This window comes from Poecilia reticulata, chromosome 8, assembly GCF_904066995.2.
Source record: "Poecilia reticulata chromosome 8, P_reticulata-male-v2, whole genome shotgun sequence".
In the NCBI taxonomy this organism is placed as follows: Eukaryota; Metazoa; Chordata; class Actinopteri; order Cyprinodontiformes; family Poeciliidae; genus Poecilia; species Poecilia reticulata.
In genome coordinates this window covers 11,678,656-11,691,794 of record NC_088837.1, presented here as the reverse complement: position 1 = coordinate 11,691,794, position 13,139 = coordinate 11,678,656, and the positions used below count along the sequence as shown (strand labels likewise).

At 39.3% G+C, this 13,139-nt stretch overlaps 1 protein-coding gene across 4 annotated transcripts in view; it reads right to left on the bottom strand.

Annotated features, from left to right (window-relative positions):
• LOC103468615 (voltage-dependent T-type calcium channel subunit alpha-1I) overlaps positions 1-13,139 on the bottom strand; it is a 165,970-nt gene that overhangs the window by 36,431 nt on the left and 116,400 nt on the right. For all 4 annotated transcript variants that reach the window (XM_081609898.1, XM_081609899.1, XM_081609900.1 and 1 more), the window contains exons 13-27: positions 12,784-12,901; positions 12,545-12,700; positions 12,317-12,407; positions 11,185-11,339; positions 9,963-10,658; positions 9,333-9,433; positions 8,003-8,126; positions 7,062-7,130; positions 5,184-5,362; positions 4,109-4,235; positions 3,641-3,766; positions 3,357-3,446; positions 3,004-3,196; positions 2,350-2,501; positions 1,374-1,483 (exon numbers count right to left, since the gene is read on the bottom strand). In XM_081609898.1, coding sequence (XP_081466024.1) covers positions 1,374-1,483; positions 2,350-2,501; positions 3,004-3,196; positions 3,357-3,446; positions 3,641-3,766; positions 4,109-4,235; positions 5,184-5,362; positions 7,062-7,130; positions 8,003-8,126; positions 9,333-9,433; positions 9,963-10,658; positions 11,185-11,339; positions 12,317-12,407; positions 12,545-12,700; positions 12,784-12,901 — 2,487 coding nt within the window. The remainder of the gene's footprint in view (positions 1-1,373; positions 1,484-2,349; positions 2,502-3,003; positions 3,197-3,356; positions 3,447-3,640; positions 3,767-4,108; positions 4,236-5,183; positions 5,363-7,061; positions 7,131-8,002; positions 8,127-9,332; positions 9,434-9,962; positions 10,659-11,184; positions 11,340-12,316; positions 12,408-12,544; positions 12,701-12,783; positions 12,902-13,139) is intronic.

Genomic DNA, 13,139 nt, shown 5'->3' with positions numbered 1-13,139 from the left:
TTTCTCATTTCATCACTCGTTTGTGCCCTTCCTCTTTCATCTTTGATCAGACCAGCTTCCCCTGCCATATATTATCTGTCCTCCATCTCTTTCTCTAGCCGTTTCTTCTCGTCCCCTCGCGCTCGGAGATGTTCATCAGGCACTAAAATAGGTCATGACATTAAGTTGCCATCAGCACCATATAAGCACCCAAATTGCTTTCGGCCTTAATTAGGCGCCATGCATCCTAGATAAGAAGGGGACATTGGTCTTGTCACTGTACATGGTGTAGTGGTATGACAGAGAAAATGAGATGGGACAATGTTGATGTGTTCTTACCATGAGGACCAAACAAAGATGAAAGTGTGTGAGATGTAGGAACTTGAAGTCCTACAGCTTAGTCCTATAGCATCATGTGTGAAAAACTGTGAGACAAGTTGATTTTTTTTCTCTTTTTCAAGCAAAACCTTACAAATAACCAACACATAACACACAATTATGCAAAAAGGGAATAATACATTTACAGCAACCTTCACGATTATTGGCAACCTTAGTAAAAAGGTGTAAAAAGCTCTAAAATGAATCATTGTTTTAATGAATAGCATAAGTAAAATTGTAGAAATTCAGACTTTGCTTGACTATATTTATTTAGACTAAAGCTCCTCATCCAACGAGGAGAATCAACATTTCACAATAAATAGAGAAAGAACAAAATTGTATATTAAAGGTTATTTCACAGCATGAGCATTTTAAATGTTTTAAATAATTAAAGATATTTTCGAGATGATTTTTGTTTGTAAAGAAGGCTTTTCTTCCTCTTTAACAAAATCTACTTCAAATATATATTCAATTTAGTATAATATTATGTCTCTGCAACAAACAATGCATTTATTTAAAAGAATATAATCATCTTTAACAATAAGAAGTTTGCTTTAAGTCTGTGGTCTTAGTAGTATTAACAAAAGTCTTCATGTTTTTCATCCATAACAGGGATTTTTAAAAAAGAAAACGCAGCTCAACGTCGATTCAAATATTTCAACACATTTTATAATCCTCAGTGTTGTCAAAACTGTTAGACCTCATTCCATTAACACTTGATCAAAGCAAAATTATGACTTAAAAAAAAGCACTGTGAGCTAAACAGCTATTTTTTGTGGCACTATTTATATGACATTTTCAGTCAAGGGATTAACGTTTGTGCCAGAGCTCTAATCGCCCCTTTAATGTTTCACATCATTTTTTTTAATCGGATTTGTTACAAGTATAAATAAGAAAATACAAAATAGTAATAAAAAACAGAAGCATCCTGCAGTCCTGTTAAAATAAAACACGTTTACAATCTCTTTCTTACCAACAATGCTGAAGATTCAGCAGGTGTAAATTTGAGCCATTACCTGTCTTTGAAGAAGCGCCGGAATCCAAATGCGATGAGCTTGAGAATGGACTCCAGCACAAATGTGGAGGTAAAGAAATAGTTGCAGTACTTGAGTGCAAGATCCAGCGACTGAAAAAACAAGTAGACAGTGAGAGAGCCATGGTGTGTGTAAATGTATGTGGGAAACAGAAAAGAGGACCCGTGTTAGAAGTCCCAGCAAGAACCGTAAACTGGAATTGTTCCAGTTATTTCTGGACTGAAATCAAAAAAAGCTTGAGGTCACCTCAGAAGATTCCCCCTTTTTATGATATTACATACACTAATACACTATGTCCTCCAACGTACATTCAAGTCAAGGTGAGTTTCAAGCGTTAACGAGCCAAGCATGTTGTAATTATTTAAAAGCTGGTCCACAGTTATGTCCTCCTGCAATCTTTGTTTGGCTCTTTCCTCCTTTCACACAAACAGAGGCGTCTCCTGACAAGTGGGAGGCTGCCAAATGTCAGGACCAACAACTGACAAACACAGGTGAGACCTGTGATATTTATCTAATGCTCAGTCCATTTGAGAAAGCCTGCGCCATTTTCAAAGGTCAAACGGGTGTCTTATCTCGAGATAATCTCCTTTCTCTTTAGCACAAAAAGCGCTACCAGGTATTAAGTTGCATTTGTTGTGTGCGAAGGGACAGATGCGCTACTCTGACAACAGCCACGTTGAATCAGAGCTTTTGTGTCGGCACCACAAGCTGCAGAGAAACCTGACCTCAGTCGGCTTGTGGTTGCAAGACAGTTGGCTTGCAGGTGGCATCATTGGACCCGTTTGGAGGTGAGAAGATGTGCTCTTACGTAAGGAAAATGTCATAAAATGACAAAGCAGAGTTAGATAAATCAAAAACAATCACGTAATCTACATTTTTCTAGTGGAACTTTGCTTTCACACTAACTGGACGTGAAGCTTTTAGACCCTACAAAGACCAAGGAAGCAATTCTTCTTACGTGAGGTTGGTTGTAGTGCTCTAACGACATCGTGATGACATTTATACAGATGATGAAGGTGATGATGAGGTCCAGGTAGTGGTTGGTGCAGAGCGTGTGGATCATCAGGCGCATGTTGCCGTAGCTGGAGTAGTAAGGCAGCTTCTGAGCTTCTGTTAGGGAAAAAAACAAACAAACAAGATATCAACAATATAAAGGTAATTTAAATGTTTGTTGTTAGTGGGACATTAATGTTCAAAAGGAATGAGTGGATCAATATTTTCACCGACTATGAAATGAGCAGACAAAAAAAAAACAATTATTCTCCTGGTGCTGTAACAAAACGTCATATTTTATTGGGATTTCATGTCACAGTCCAAACAAAGCAGCACATGAATCATTTTATTACCATTAGCATGTGTGCTGGTTTGATTGGAACAGATCTACTGTTTGTTAATCAAATAAAATCCCAGTAAAATGCAATCAAGTCACACTGTCATTTGATAAAATGTGGAAAAGTTCAAGAAGAAGAAGAAGGAAAATAATTTTTGCAAGGCAAAGGAAATTACATTTTGCCAACACAAAACCACTTCTATTCAATGCTCTCTAACCGTTTAACCTCTGGTTATCAGTTGTCCCCGTCTGTTGCTTATTCCACTCAGTCATCTCACTTACTCCTCCTCTTTTTTTCCATCCGCCGTTGTCGCTTCTCCTCGCGTCTCTTGGCCTCCTCCACTTCCTGATGCTGGCGACACTTGTGGAAGTTTTCCACCACCACGCCGACGAACATGTTGAGGACGAAGAAGCTGACGATGAGGAGGAAGGAGATGAAATACAGGAGCATCCATGGGTTGTTGTTGGTTATCGGCTGCAGCAGTTGGAGTGGTGGAATGATTTAATGTAGGCAGATTGGATGGGGGAAAAAAAGGAAGACATAATAGTAATCAGAAAAGAGGCAGATTTTTTTATTTATTTTTTATTTGTATTTTACATCAAAACTTGTTTGTCATCAATTAATATGAAAATACCTGTTGGTCAACACCCACTGCATCCAGGCCGTGGTACATGATATTTACCCAGCCGTCTTTGGAGGCAAGTACGAACAGTGACATCAGAGCCTTGGATAAAAAGTTTATGGAGATTATTATTTTATTTTATTTTTTTACGGTTTTTAATTAATTGATTATTAATTCTATTTGTAAAATTAAATAATAATAATAATAATAATAATAATAATAATAATAATAATAATAATAATAATAATAATAATAATAATAATAATAATAATAATAATAACACATATGATACCCACCTGTCCTAAATTATCAAAGTTGTACTTATGGTGGACCCACTTGTACTTTTTGTCCAGACAATCTGACTTGTTGGTGATGTTTTTGACATCAGGGCCGAGACAGTAGAAAAATTTGCCTTTAAAAAGCTGCAAGATAAAGATAAAAAAAAAAAAAAGAAAAAGCCTTTTGATGCCATCTTATTATGAATTGCAGAAAGAAAAATAAGCCATTGGGTGTCACTCTAATGAGATAAAATAATGAGCTGGCTGAGAAACTCAACAGCAAAAAGTGATGTACAAAAGAAGGAAGACTGTTAGCGATTTCTTGAGAGAAAAATACTTGGGAATTAAAGCTGCTTCACAATGAAATATTAAGCATGCAGTGATATAAACTGCTTTTAACACAAACAGATGAGATCATTACCAATAATGATCTCATCAATGATCTTAAACAACATAAAGGTCTGAGTAGAAGACCCGGCTGCCTACCTGTACGCCAAGGATACCAAAGATGATAAAGAATGCACAACAGATGAGGACGATGTTGCCGATAGGCTTTAGGGAAGTGATGAGCGTCTCCACCACCAGCTTCAGTCCTGGAGCTCTGCTGATCACTCTAAAGAGATATTACAGTAATACTTAATATGACGTAATAATGCATGTATGTTTTGTGCAATTATTTCTGTATTTGCACCAATGAACTGAAATATTGTACGAATTATGAAAAAAATAACTACATGGTGGAATCAGATTTCACATCAGTGACACGTTTAAACGTTTAAGTAGACAGACACAAAAACAGATTTTAGATGCACATGCTGTATGACTCAACAGGTAATTTAATTAATTATATGTATGTTTGTAACGCTATGTTTTCAATCAGATATTGATATGTATTCAGATGTTATTAGATACGTCAATAAACAGGTATTGGAAGCTTGTAGAAAAACACGATGATTAAGTTATAGACTGTGTTCTATCATTACTTTAATTGTTAATCAGTTTGATAAATATTTTTTAAGCTATGAACATACAAGTCTAATAAAGCAGATTACCTATGCTTAGGTGAACCATGTTGTATTGCTCCTTCACCATTAAACTGAACATTTTGGCAAATTGCCTATTTCAGTCAATTGAAACACACACCAAAATACACAGTAGATCTACCTTAAAGCTGCAGTATGTAAAAAATGCTATTGTGACAGAATAATATCAGACAGATGAGCTGTGAAATAATAATAATAAAAATAAATAAATCAAGTTTCTCTCCTTTCATTGTGTGGTCCTACTGCCATCTACCGAAATACAATGCTTGGTCAGAACCAACCAATCAGAGCTAGGAGGAAGGTCTTAGCCCTGCCAGTCACCCCCATGTACACCAATCAGTGCCTCTCCATTTTTTCCACAAATTATCTGTCTCATATCATACTGTCATTATGCCACAATGACATAAAAACATATTTTTCGTAAGCGTTATTTACTGCAGCTTTAAGATGAGCACAATGTTTTAATGCATTCTAAAAATGCACGATGCATTTATTATATCCCAGTACTTAATGCATACCTGAGCGGACGCAACGTTCGGAGCAATCTCAGTACTCTGAGCACGCCCAAGATTTTTGCCCCTCCCGCCATGGACACAACAATATCAATCAACGACACGAAAACCAGGAATCCATCCAGAACGTTCCAGCTGCTCCGCAGATAAGCCTGTTCGCCGACATACAGACCCATGGAAACCACCTGAACAGAAAGGTGGCAAAGCAATATGATGAGAACATGTACTTGGTATATTGGGGCAGCTTGAACACAAATGGAAAGTGGTAGATTGTCTGCTTGAGACTGGATAGCAGGAAGAAAAAAAAAGACATTTATTCCACAATAGTGAGAGGAGCAGTAAATGCAGGACAAGTTCTACACATGTAGAGAAGCAGACTTAGTCTGTCGCATACTGTAGATATACATTCTACAGAAACGGTCCTGGAAAACGTGGTAAAAAGCAACAAACATCTGGCACCTGCAAGTAATAATGGCTGTCGCCATCACTGATCTCGAAAACAAAGTTCACAGCTGAAGCGAGACCCCAGAGCTAAAGCTTTTATCTTTGCCTTCTGTGCAACGTGAGATGACACCGACGCACAGATGTTGAGCTAACATCACAGTTTAGATGCACGCAGATGGATGCTGAATCTCGCATGGCAGAAGTGGGAGCATCGTTTCTGCTTACGCAAAAATCCGCCGCTGACATTAGAAGCTATTTGCCAAGTGTTCAGCAAAGCTTTGAGAGATCATGAAAGGGTGCTGTGCAAACATCAACACGATTGAAAGATCAGTCCGTGGGAAACATCCAAGGTCCGAATGCCAAAAGTCTTAACTGATTTAAATCCTAAAAAAAAAAAACAGTGAACTGAATAAATAGCAATCTCTTAGTGTTTGTAGTTTCGACTGAGTTTAAAAGCTTTATTTTTTTGTTTTATGTTTGAATGTTACAAACAAACATAGAAACAAACATTCCTCTGAAATTGGAGAATATCAGTCCTGATAAAGTCCAAAGAAAGACCTTCAGAGAAAACTTGTTCGGATAGGACTATACAAGAAACTCTGAATTCTCAGAAGCCACTTATAAGGGAATGATGAGTGACTCGATACTTTTGCATAGCACTGCATCTCTTTTGATTTGTATGGTCTCCAGAAACCACACACAAAAAAATTACATTATACATCAAACATATTTTTTGTAACTCCAATATTTTGCCTGAAGATGCTTCAGATTGCTGACCATTTCTCCTACTGTGTCGTATTTTTGTTTCCTTTTTTTTTTGGCTCCATCTTGTATGCAGCATTCAAACAGATGATAGAATCCTATGGAGAGATTGATGTTACACAAACAAGCGCATCGACACACGTTCTGGAGATACACACAGGCTCAAAGGGAGACATGTACCGCTTGGCCAGGGGGCTGACAAGTCTGCGGCTCCTTGACGGGCTCAGATTGGTTAATAATTGATTGCGGGAGTACATAATTGATGGCCCACTTATGCCAGACACTTTTTCAAAGAAAACAGACGATGGGAACGAAAGAGTGAGGGAGAAGAAAGAAAAAAAAAAAGACAGAGAAACAAACAGATTGAGAATTACAAAAATGACTGCTCAGACCCCAGAGAAGTTAAACCATAGAAGTGGAGAGAAAAGGAAGAGAGAGAAATGCAGCAAGTAGGGGAATATGTATAGGAGTAGATCAGCCACTAATTAATGACACTGCATAACTGTTTTTTTTCCCTCAGAAGAACCTGGGAAGTGGCTGCAAAAGAAAAAAAAAAAAGAAGGAAACAGTATGCTCTGTGTGAGAACTGAAGGCAAGTCAATTGAAGTAGGCAAACAAAGAAGACATCTCTTTGGAGCCTGCCCTAACAGTAAAGAGAGACAGGTTGTAAAATGTTACCTTGAGAGTCATCTCGCCCACAAAGATGGCAGTAAAGATGTAGTTGGAAATGGTGAGAAAGACTCTTTCCTGTATGAGCAGAAAAGAGAGAAGCAAAGAGAGTCAAGTGTCAGAAGCACCAAATGGACCAATCAGGAGTTTTAAAGTGTCTTTGCAGCACCTATTAGAGGATAACATTCAATATGTCATAAGAAAGATGCTGCTACAAAGTAAAGAAAAAAAACCAGGAGCATTTACGAGCAGCCTCAATTTAACACACAGAGCTCCTTGCAAAAGTATTCACATCCTCTATTGGTCTTTTATAGGACGGATCGCAAAATATGTAATACCGGAAGAAAGAAAAATCGTCAAGAGTGTTCACTGAGCAGTTTTCAGAATAATCTTTCTGTTCAAATACAGCTTTTACACAAGTCTTCTGGCTTTGTGTCTGCCGGATTTGCATATTAACACACTGAAAATTTTGGCAATTCTCTCTTTGCAAAACAGCTCCAGCTCTGTTTATGCCATATGTTCTTATGGCCTTCACAATAATGGCTCTCTTTCTATCCACTCTTCCACCAAAACTAGATTTGAGGAGTGCATGAGAAAAAAAAAATCTTCTTCTCAACAGATTCCCCCATCTGAGCTCTAGATGTTTATAAATCCTCCAGAGTTCCTCTCTTAGCTGCTTAGGTGGAATAAGGGAAGGTTTGCAGCTGCACTAAAGCATATCTAAACCTTTCGTTTCATCCTAGCAGATTTCTTTTTTTGTTTTTTGTAAAAAAAAAACCTTAATTTTATATTTCACTCCTTTGTGTTGCTCTAACAAAATTACATTAAAACAATACCAAAACTCTTACGTTGGCTGTGTTCTAGTGATTTGAAAAGCAAAAAGTTATTCAAAGGGTACAACTGTTTTAACATGGAAAAACTGCATTGACACACATTTCACATGCATTTACCAAGCTGCCTTGAAGGATCTTTGGCCTCTCAAGAGCCACTGTGATGCAGTTGGAGAAGATGAAGGCCAACACAACATAGTCAAACAGCTTATGGGCGATGATGGACTGGCACATCTGTCTGAACCTGACAGGAGAAAACAAGATGAAGAATGTTTTGGGTTTTTTTGACAAAAAGGCATCACAGACAGTTATTGTCCTAACACTGCTCCTGAGCTCATCTGCCACTTCCATCCAATCAAACTGGAACAGGCTCCCGTGACTGCATGGTAGCTTCTTCACATCTCAGTGAGTAAATAGGCCCTGTTTACACAGCTTCTAATTCAAAACAAATTACTTTAACGGCACTCCCAGAATCCCAGGAACCCTGAGTACAGAGGGAGAACGGAGTCGAGGGATCCGAGAGAAACGCACAGAGAAAAGGGAGGGGGAGGGGCTGACAGCAGAAGGAAATGGGACGCTCAGTATGAACAGTGAATCTGCTTTCACACGAAAAGTGAGCATGTGACAGCGCTCACTGCCAAAAAGCAATTAATATTTTCACTGAAGTGCTTATCAGAACAGATGACAGGAATATACAAATGAGGAAAATATATATTTATTGTAAAGAAACATGGAGAGTTTTCAAAGTTTTTTTTTTTTTTTTTTAATAAAAATATTAATATCTGCATTCAAGCCATCAGTAGTAATGGCTTGAATGCAGATTTTAGCTTATCCCTGTAAGGTGATGCAAATCACAATGATGTGTCTTGCGAGGCTCCAGTCCAGTCTGCTGTTGGTAAAAACTGGACAAGACAATTATTTAGTTTTATCTGTTCTTTTGCCATGTTTATTCTCAATCAAAAAGAACAACAGTGGGAGATAAATGTGATCATTTTAGATTATATTTGTTATTAATAATGACATTCCAAAATCTAGAAACATTGTGTAAAAATTTGGAGCGATTGTGAAAAATTTCCAAATCAACTTTATCTAAGTACTAAAGGTACATCATCCATATTTGTGGACTGGTGATTTTTTATTGGGGTTTTATGGTTCACTGCTCAGGGTGGCATTGTAAAAGGGGCACCATAAGCACTCTGGAAGAAAAAAAATCTGTTAGTTAAGCTAAGTGTAGCAACTTTATGCTTGAACTATACCATCTCATTTTTCAGAAAATGACACCACATGCTGTTTATCTAAAATATTATTGTATCTTCTGGAAATGTATAATGTTTTTTTTTATTTCTAAAGTTAATGACGTTAGGAGTGAAACCTGTGAACAAACTCACTATTGAGCAATAAGCCTGTCACTATCCATAAATCCTAAAGCGGAAAGAGAGAATGAACTCACTTGTTCTGTGGGGAGAAGAGAAAGATGGACCAGTCTTCTCTCGTCTCACACCAGTCTGGTCTGTATGCCTCCAACATCTTCTGGATTCGGAAGCATAAGCTCTGCAACAAACACAAAGATCAGAGCTCACAAAGGTACACATAAATACACAGCTACGAAAACACAAAGCTTCATAGAAAGAGCCTGTTTAGGCTGCATTTTTTTAAATTATTCACGCAAGTGAAACATTAATGTGGCAACGACTTGGACATCTTTCAACGTTACCATCTGCACAGTTCTTCTCCGATGCTTTCTAAATAGTCCTTCCCAATTAACCTTGTTTTGCTCATACAGTTACTTGCTTACAAATGGAAAAAAAAAACTAAACTCCAACGAGTGATGATCGACTGTGAGCGATGGAAAGTTGAGAAAAATCAGACACAGTGGACTAAACGATCACAGTGTTTTCAAAATCCAGCTCTTTAACTTCGGAGTTAACAGACTACTTTCTTCAAGTCCTAAAAGCAGATACTGCTCATTTCCTCTAAGTTGCTGTCTGTCTGTGTGGAGGTGCAGCTGAATATCACTTCTCATAAAAGAAACAAACATTTAGGCTCTTTCGCCTTTCCATGCAAACAAACACTAACTCACATATTCGATGTCGTCGTCCAGGTCCTCCCTGTCCTTGCTGCGTGTGTTGACCTGGGGGAAGACATCCGTCATCAGGTGGCTCTGGAGGTTCACCCCTCCGGTCTGCTCCGGCTGCCGCCTTGAGGGTGGGAGGAGCAGGTGCGACAGCGGCGTCTTCCCGTTGCAGTCCTGGTGGATTCCCTCCAAGTCCCCACCGGTGCTGATCACAAGGCCTCCAGAGAGGCTCTTCTTCCTGTGGTGAGCATGGAGTTTCACGGGAGGGAGAGGATGATGTTGCTGTGGGTTCCCAGCCGGAGACTGGAGCATGTGGGGGAGCTCCAGGGAGAGAGCTCTGCGGTCCCTACGAGGTGCAAAATAGTCGTGGAGCTTCGGATGCGGCAGCTGAAGACAATGAGGAGCGGCAGCAGGCGGAGAGAGGAGGGACTCCTCTTCATCAGGTTGGATGTGATGGTGGGGAGACGAGGACGCGCGAGGGCCGCGGATACGGAGGCTTCCCCCTACCACGCCTCCAAGACCCCCGAGACCGTAGCCGTAAAAGGGCCTTGCAGATGTAGGCGTTATGGCCGGGCTGGCAGAGGGAGATGAGGAGGAGCAGGGTCGGCCCCCAAGGCTGCTCCAGCTGGAGCGACGGGCCCACAGGGGGTGAGGCTGGGGAGGCAGCGGACGGCCCCAGTTGTGGTAACCTCGACCTGGATACTGATAAAGGAAAATCTATTATGAATTTCTAAGAGTACAATTTAAAAAAAAATCCTCTCACTGGCCTCTGTTTATTGAAAATAAACACTGATCGCCTAGATAGATAGATCTATAATTAGGCATTGCATATTTTCAAAGAGAGATTTGGTCTGAGTTTTAGAAGCTTCTTTAAACTTGTTAAAAATCTTCTGTCTCTTTAAACTCTGAGAAAAATGTTGATTTTTTTTTCTCTTTTGTTCATCCATGTTGAAAATAAACAAGAATGTTGCATTACTGGGTGATTGTTTCCAGCTACTACATCAACACCATTGATCATACCCTGCAACTGGCCAGCATACAAAGTTTCATGAATCATATTTGGAACTCGCCCTGTAGTCATTTTTTACCCAAATCTGTGCCAGGTTTGATAAACGAGGCCGAGAGTCTCGACAGTCTCAAGAGCTAACTATTCTACATAGCACATACATTGTTATTCAGTCAGGAGCTAATGTGGTTAAAGTTTACGTTTACAACCTTTTCCACTTACCGCAGCCCTCCTCTCCAGGTCAGCTCTGCCCAGAGAAATAACACTGTTCTTTCTGGAGCCGAGTGCAAAGGTCAACTTCTCTCCTGGAAACAGACCAGCAGGCAACAATGACATGTCCAGGTGTCCATTAGGGGTCAGGGTGCAGATCTTTGGGTCTGCAGAAGACAGGAGGAAAAGTGCAGGAGGCAAACAAAGGAATTTAACAGGAGTGTTAAGTGGAGGTAAAGCGAAAAATAAGACAGATGAGGGGAAAGAAACTGTCAAAAGGAGAAACGAGGAGCATTAAATACACCCCTTGCCTTTCTTTGTTTATGCTTTGTCTGCTGCTGCTATGAAAGCAGAGGCCTCCGCATCACTGTACACAATAAATGTCCCAAAACAATGTTACAGCCACCTCCAAGGGGCAGAGGAGGATTTAATTCACAATAAATTGTCTCTCAGAAGGCAGAAAGAAACTCATAACAGTGAAACAAAGGGATATCTGCCAGTGGTTTATCCATTGCTGAACGTGTCTTTGGGAGAAATTGGTCTTTAAAAAACAATTCAAATGTGCTTTTCTTCCACCAACAGTGACATTTAAAAAGGTACACTTGAACTCCGGGGAACGGTGATCAGACACCATCAGACGGCTCCCTAATGTGCTGCTAAATGCCGCTCCGCACTGCAGTCCATTCCTGCCTTTTCAGCAACTATGAAGGGATATGCAGAGAGAATGCTAGAACTGAAATGGAGTTTGCAATCCATAAAGTTTATTAAGCTTACATCTTTAGTCTGGGGAAGGTGCTTAGCAAGCTTTTCTTGTGAAAACTGTACGGATTTTATGCCACAGGTTACAACCTGCAAATTTCACAGCACACACTGCTGTGACAGTACACCTTTATAATAACAATATAATTATTTATAAATGAATTAGACAAGTAAATACATAGATTTGATAAAAATCTATGTTTATTTTAGGACAATATTGAAGTTTCAGAAGAACTGAAGTATGAAAAAGGATAAAATTCTGACACATTAAAGAAGACGAGTCATTTTTCTCTATGAAGCTCTTAGAATATAGTTTCTAAAATACTTCCCAAATGAGTTGTAACAGCAGTGAAAAAACTCTGCTAAATAGTCAGAGACATTGCACCTGAGAGGTGAAGGGAGTCTTTTTGCTTATCATTTTCGTCAAAATTACAGGAGGACCTGTCGTCATCCGAATAGGAGCGATTTGCGTCGCCCTGTTGGAGGAAGAAGAGAAAAAGGACACATAAAGTGGAGGCTTTTAGAAAAACACAAAACATGCAGTTTAAAAAACACAACATCTTATTTATTTTTGTCGTATTGCGTTCAATGCACGGTTTGACTCTATGATTACCTCTGCCTGAAAACCTTCGACCAAGATGGCAACGAGTAAATTGAAGAGCACGTAGTTTCCAAATGTCATAAGGGCGACGAAGTAAAGAGCAGCGCAGGGAGAGGTGGACGCCATGCCGTTGTAGAGAACCATGTTCCAGTCCTCCTGAGTTAGAATCTAAAGCAGACGCGAGCAGAGTGAAAAGCATTTTAGGCCTTTTGTTTGCTCGGTATGAATTTGTGAGTTTAAACTACTTGTACCTGAAACACAGTGACGATGGCCCAAAGCAAGGAGTCAAAGTTCTTCCTGTCGGGAACCGTATCTCCTGCCTCTGTCTTCAAACTGAACTTACAGCCAAATATATGCATCCCCAAGATACTGCAGCAAAACAAGATTGTTTTTATGAACAACTGAATATACACAAAATACGCTGTTTAATTAAAGGAAGCTTATCGATGACTACAACAAGCACGCTGATGCAAGCAGACATTTAACCAAGTATCAGTTTGAGTGGATTTATATCTATATACCAGGATGAAAGGATACATTTGTGTGGATTTGAGAAAAGTAAAGTTAATTTTCAATTGTTCCATTTAGTTCTTGCTTCAGAAAACAT